The sequence below is a fragment of the Oryzias melastigma genome, linkage group LG21 (genome assembly GCF_002922805.2).
Source record: "Oryzias melastigma strain HK-1 linkage group LG21, ASM292280v2, whole genome shotgun sequence".
NCBI lineage: Eukaryota > Metazoa > Chordata > Actinopteri > Beloniformes > Adrianichthyidae > Oryzias > Oryzias melastigma.
In genome coordinates, this window is record NC_050532.1 from 9,914,118 (window position 1) to 9,921,329 (window position 7,212).

Genomic DNA, 7,212 nt, shown 5'->3' on the forward strand with positions numbered 1-7,212 from the left:
CAAATCTTGTGTGTTTTAATTTAGCCTTTTTGGATATAGCAAAGGGTAAAATTAATTTGCAAATATGTAGTGTTCTCTCGCTTTATCTCGGTTCACAGATTTCGGTTTTGCAGATTTTTTTTTGTTCTGCATCTTGATTGGTGGTAAACTTCCTCAATCACAATGTCTTCAGATTGTCAAATCTGCAGAAATCTTTCATTGTGACCAGATCTTTGGCTTCTTTCTATAATAATAGAATTTTTTTTCTATGATAATTTAAACTTCAAACAAGAGTCTTAAACATCTACAGTATAATCCGACTTGGATTATTTTCAGAACGTAATTCCTATGATAAACCAGAGAACACTGTATCTCAATTCACCAATTAATTAATAAATAAGTGATTTTTTTTTCCTTTGTTTATTTATTTTTATTTTTTTACATGATTATGAGGCACAGTGACAGCAAAGCCACTTAAAAAACAAGACATGAACTCACCAAACATGTTTAAATTTGACACATTTCATGATGTTAAAGGAGTAAAACTTCCCACAAGGTAAACAGAGAAGAAATGTAACTATTACACAATACATGACCCTCAGACAGCACTTTTCTGCATTGATTCTTTTAATGCAATTAGTGCAAAATCTACAAAAACGTCAATGTAATGTACACATATTTATAGTAAATGTGGTTAATTAAATTAAAATAAAATAACATAAAAGTTACGAACAAAAATAAATACGATAAACATTATGTTGGTTCTATAAGTTAATTATACAGACTTAAGTAAAAAGTAAAAGCCTCATAATGTTGTTTACAGTGAGTCTTCCATGAATACATTTTGTTCCATGAATATATAGAAGCGGCTTAATTGGATTCTAAGAAAACCTCTGACGTGAAAGCAGCACTTTCATCCACAGCACGTGTAAAAAGTTCACGTCGTCGGAACCCTTATGAAAGGAATGAACCGTTTCACCAAGGTGGAGGCCAAAGCAAACTTCTTTCTTGCTGAATAGATGTTGCAGACACATCATTACAGTGTTGTGTGTGTGCTGTGGTTTTGAGTTTCAGCTTGTGAAGAAGCTCCACTTGGTCCATGTTCTGTTTCAAAAGAATATATGGAGAACCATTGACCTCTAGAAGGTTTATCATGAAAAAGTGAGTTTATTCTTTATCAGAACCAACGCAGCAGTGCAGTGAAGAGCAGCTGCTTACTGGTTATACGGTACTGTCATTAAAGACCTTCTCTGATGAAAATCATGTTTTTGTTTTTGACATAGGCGTGGAATTTTTCTTATGAAAGAGAACAAATATAAATAGAAAAAAAATTGTAATCTAAGTATTTCTCTTCAATTTCGCCCTTGGATTTCCATTAACAATGTTTATGCAATTTCAAAGTTACTGGAAGAAGCTCTTCACTTTCCTCATCCGAGCTGGCATCCAACTTTACCGATATTGCTTGACATTTTTTTGGTGAAGATTTACGCCGTCATCATCAGGAAGGTGGGATCAAGGGCGGGGCTACTAACGACCATGCACATGTAGAGGAGACTTTGGAAACAGCGGCTTCACATCAGCATGAAAAGTGGATTTTAAAGAGATTTATGTTGAGAGATTTTGGTCAAAAACCTAATATTCATGATTAAAACACAACTTGGAACATTTAAAAAAAAGTTGCCATGGGGGATTTTAAGCTGATTTTTGGGGAAATACTTCTGAGTTTTAAAGATTCTTGATTCAGGGTGTCATTGCTGACTCACCAGAACACCTGAAACTCCTTCAGTTGACCACTCCAATCATCTTTTGATCTACTAAGCGTGCTTAAAAAAAATAATTATTAGGCTGTTTTAGCCAAAATCTAAAAACCTGTGTTGTTTTCTAGGACATAGTTTCTGCAGAGCGGCAGTAGTTCATTAAAAATTAATCTCAAAGTTGTGGGCGAAACTGTTGGAGCCCCGCCCCCCTCCTTATTGCTGAGAGCTCTCTGTTTACATGTCCTGCTAGCTTACAGCCCCTCACACCCCTAAGCTGAACATAGATGTATCAGAATAGAGCGGAGACTTTTTATGTCAAAAATATGATTTTCTTTTTTTTTTTCAAACAGAATTTTTTCATCTGCTCCCGATTTATGCAATTTTAAGCTTCATTTTCTTAATATATTATCAGAAAAAATCCACATAGAGAAGTTAAAAACAGCATTTTCATCAGAGTGGGTTTTGAAAAAAAAAACACATGAGGCACGAAAAAGGAGGTTAGGAAATATTACATCATGTTTTTAATAAATCAAAATGAAAGGGGGAAAAAGCAGTGTGTGTGGAAAAGTTTTTTATTTGTTTGTGGTCTCTTTTTCCCTTCATGAGATCATTGATTTAGCAGCTTTGTTGACTTTCAGCAAAAAAAACCCAAAAAATCAGATTTAATTGGACTGTACCTTGACTGACTTTTTCCGCTTCCTGAACTGGAGGAAAGATCTGGTAAAGTATTTAAAGTTTGACCCAATGACAGCTGGGAAATATTCAATAATACTGTTGGAATCTGACCAGAACGAAGTTATTCTATGAAATGGAAGCATGAGTGAGACACATAAGAAACTTTAGATCATTATTACGAATTACCACTAATTCATTAACTCCGAGTTTATCATCAGTTGAATAATTTACAAAGAGTGTGGACGGCTTTGCTCCAAGTTTCCTCTTTCCCATTAAAAGGCTGCCTTTAGCACTTCAGAAGTAATGTGCTGGCAATTTTCCATGTTAGTCACATACCAACAAAATGATGTTTTAGATGGTTTAAACCCCGAGGTGGCAATAAAGCCTAATGAGAAACAAAAGCCCTTCAAAACGCAACAGATTATTAAATCACGACAAAATTCCAAGCTGAAGCCGAATGTCCAGCTGCAGCTGTTTATTTTTTTGTTTTTTTTGGTCTTCTTATCACAGAAGAAGACTCACCTGAGACGACGCACGTTTCCTCGCACTCCTGCAGCGTTACGAAGTTGTTGGTGTTGCCGCCGCAGCCGCCGTATTCGAACTGCTCGCAGCGAGTCGTGCTCACGTTGTAGAAAAATCTGTCCTTGATGGCCCTGCATGACCCTGGATCCGCCTTCATGGCGCACAGCTCGTTGAAAATGATTGGTTGTGATCCATGGTCTGTGGATGAACAAACAAGGTAACGTTAGCATCTGATTATTTAAAAAAAAAATCAAAGAAATTGCAATATTTAACACTTTCAAAATAAAAGATTTGTTACTGTTGATCAACTTTACTCATTAATAAATGTTTTCCCAACTGTAATTAATTAATATGTGTATTTACTGAGCTATTAAAGCAATGTAAATCACCAGATCTAGAGGGAATAATTTATTCAACAGACAAAAAAACTCTGAAATTTAAAATATTTAGCCCTGAAAAAGAAATGATTTGAAGATCAGAACATAAAAAAGCAGCATTTTGGCTCAGCCAAAGCAGAGCTCCTTGTATCACTCATGAAAGCTGCTGCTGCCAGACCCCAAAAAGGACAGGCGAGTGAAAGCAGCGCTCTGCTACCCACTGCTGTGAATGTTAAATCACTCTCACAGTGTGCAGCCAGGAAATGGCTTCTCCTGCCTTCACTCCTGTTGTTTTTGGGTCATCTCTCTGTTCGGCCCGCCTGCAGAGCTCACGCTCATCCCTGCCAGCACTAAATATTTTTCCCACTAAAGTTGCATGTGGTCAGGGCTTGAGGAATAGTGTTTGAATCGCTGAACCCTGTGAGGTGTGAGGTCGAGGGCGTTTGTGGATCGATTGTTTGTTCAGCAACGCCGCTCGATTGGACTGAGATCTGGGGACTTTGGTGGCCGGGTCAGCACCTTTAAGGGGTTGTTGTGCTCCTCTAGCCGTACCTACAATTTGCTTTGCTGCAGAAAACGACCAGTTTCTGTGAACCTTGTGGACGATCTGCAACAGTGAAATCTCTTTTCTTTTGATTTGATAGAGGGACTTTTGTTGTCAGTATTACCAAATTAGCAGCTTTCCACAACTGTGAGGATCTTTTCAACTCAAAAATTAGTTGTATTTCTTACTTTTTTTGTGGTGTAGCTTTTCATCTACATTTTTCTTGGCTTATTACATTTTCTCAGACTTCAAGAAAAGCACATTTCCATCTCTTCCATGTCTTACTGAACTTTGACACAACAACACAAATTAGAGTTGGTATCAGGTTTGTGGAAGCTGGGATTTATAGTACCACTTTTGATTTTCAATCACAGGATGGGGTAAACAGGATGTATTTACCTATTACCATGTTACTCAGACTAAAAGTTGCTCTGAGAATAAGTTGCAGAAACAAAAAAATACATAATAAAGAAGAGAAAATTATAAGTAAGTTGCACTGGAGTATCATTTTGGGAGAATTTGTTAAATAAAATATGGGATGAAGAACAGACAGTTCGTCTTGAAAGACAAAACATAGTAATAAAACAGATATATCTCCACACTTCACTACCGTACCTGTATTTAAAGGGTCACCAAACACTAAATCAACTTTTTTTGGCTGTTGACCTCTATAAATGGGACTTTAAAACTGCTGTCTCTTGGTCCTTACCACTTTTTTACATTTAAAATCATTTTTTTTAATTCTTGAAATTATGGTTTGAAACCGTCCATGTAGTGCCCCCTAATGGTCAGAATGAGGCATTACAGTTGAATTTTGTTGTATTTCTTGTATTTTTCAAATCTGGGCTGAGAGTGGAGTCAGCTTCTAACTGTCCTGTTTGGTTACCCTTTGATTACAACTGTTTCTTTTTATTTAAAAAAATAAAATCAAGTATCCCAGCAAAACTATGCAAAAAATCATGACTTATTTAAGCCTTAGTCACATGTACCCGTATACGTCAGCTGCCATATGGCTGTTGCAGGTTTTTGGGTTGTCCGGGTCCAGGGAGGGTCGTAGAGAGGAGCGGCTGCATCTCAATTCGTCATATATGGACGTATGGTTCGGGTCATTTTTTGATGTTTTGGGTCCTCAACCCTCGAGACACAGTAATAGACGTGAAATCAGTACAGGTTAGGGTACCGAGGGTTAGGACCTCTGATTAGCGTATGCATTTTTTCTTGTCGGTGGCCCGGTACCAAGTGGCCTTACTAGTTCGTGGCCCAGAGGTTGGGTTCCCCTGATTTAACAGGAACAACCAGCACACTTAAAACCGAGTTGGGGACAAAGGGATGCTGTTGTTAATGACCAGGGCTTACTCAAAAGCACAAGTTTGTGCTTGGACTGTAAGCCTTAAACATCATTCCTTGGTTAATTTTCAATCAACACAAGACCTTTTATCTTCTATCAGTGCAATGGTACTTCACAACAGGCTCACGTTTCATGATTTGTATTATTTGTCTGATATACTTCCGTCTGTCTTTTTTTACAAATGTCTTGGATTCCAGAAACACCCAAACATTAAAAAATAATCCCTGATAGCATGACATCACGTCAAACTTCAGCGTAAAACTTTTAGGATCCTCAAAGAACAGCTTTACAGTGACAACATGGCTTGGTCCTCGGAGTGTAAAGTAATGATCTATAGATTTTCTTGGTGGAAGAGTCCCAAAAAAACCCCATCCTCGTACTGTCTGGTCTAACGGGGAACAGGTAATCCGTCTTCCAGGCGAGGTAACGATGGCAGCAGCTCACCACTCCAGCCTTTTCCTTCTATCCACTCGATTTATTCTTCTAATTATAACCAGACATGGGGGACACTAGTAAACCCCTCTCTATCTCTTCTGACTCACGGTAATTATTTAGGCTGGTGTTGAGTAGATGCCCTCTTGGTGCACCTGAGACACGAGAGTAGTGATGATTACAGAAAGCTTTTATCCGTGTTTCTCACACCGTGAGGCATTTTTACTTTTCTATTTTTTTTTTTTTTTTACATAAATGTGGGAAAATTATGTTTTTGGCTGATATGGAGGCTTGGATGTTCTTCGTTTTTCACAAAAAGTGGACTATTTGATACCCAGTGTGATGTGTTGTTATGGTAATGCCACCATCAGTGTGTGAATGTGTTTGGAAGGCTGAATGGAACTGGGACAGTAAAGCACTTTGGGCCTTCTAGGAAAATATAGCCACGCTATACAAGTACACAACTTTTACCAATCATTTTTGCCACAAAGCCATATTTGCAGGTTTTGCTATGTTTTTTTTTATCCAGAAACAGTGGTGTATTCATGACTAACTATGTTTTATCTGCAGTTATTTAACTTAGATAATCTATTTTTATTCTAATCTAATAAATGCTGGGAAAATCCTAATTTTTAGATATTTTAATCAAAATTTGTGACATTGGGGCATAGTTAAAGATTAAAATACAGCTAAGTGTATATTTACAAATTTTAGGTTTGAATACACCAAAATGGACCCTGGTCCAGGACAAGAACCGCTCTTGGACCCATCTTTTGAAGTGGTCTCGGTTAGTTTCCAGTCACTTTGACTAGAGTCATCTTTTGGACAATTGGACCTGGTATGCAAGCAGAATAGGAAACAACTTTTAGAGTTTTCTTGACAATCAAGACATCAAAAACACTTGTCAAGGTACCGTCTTATTACTCAGTAACCAATGACTTACAGCATGCCTCCACTGTCCCAAACATTGAATAAGTGAACTATCCCGGCGAGTATTACAAGAGCGCAAGACTTCCAATATTCTTTCTCTCGTTGTTTTGCCCCACCCTCCTAATTCCTGGCAAATGACAAGAGATCTTTAGTCACATGATGTTTACAAGCTTTGGTCCAGTACAACAGTCTACTTGATAGCGGACTAAATACAGACCAAATACAAGGTTCAGGATTCGATCTGAAAAAAATAGACATAATTCATGTTTATTTAAAAAAAAAGAAAGTCATGAATGCAAATCTAAACTTCTTAAAGACTAAAGTACGACTATGCGGCTCCTTCCAGGGTTTGAATAGTAGAAAATGAGCCCAAATGTCTCTATTACTGTTAAATTTTGCCGACCTCTGGTCCAGGCCAATGGACTTTTCTAGTTTGAATACAACTTTAAAAGTGCTTTATGAAGTTTTTATTTTAATTATAACAGACTTCCACCCTATACTTTTTTACCACTAAGGGGTACTTCAGGTTCAGAGTGCTTAATCTAACACTTTTCTGAGCAATCCAAAAGACATTGACCAAGAATGTCCTCTTGTTAATACCATATGTTTACATACTGTAATACATAGTTATAGTTACAGTTATAGATT

The 7,212-nt window shown here is 37.3% G+C and overlaps 1 protein-coding gene across 1 annotated transcript in view; it reads right to left on the minus strand.

Annotated features, from left to right (window-relative positions):
- Positions 1–7,212, minus strand: part of tfpia (tissue factor pathway inhibitor a) — a 44,727-nt gene that overhangs the window by 12,446 nt on the left and 25,069 nt on the right. Inside the window, exon 2 of the mRNA XM_024285915.2 lies at positions 2,934–3,131. Within this exon, the coding sequence (XP_024141683.1) occupies positions 2,934–3,131 (198 nt within the window). The remainder of the gene's footprint in view (positions 1–2,933; positions 3,132–7,212) is intronic.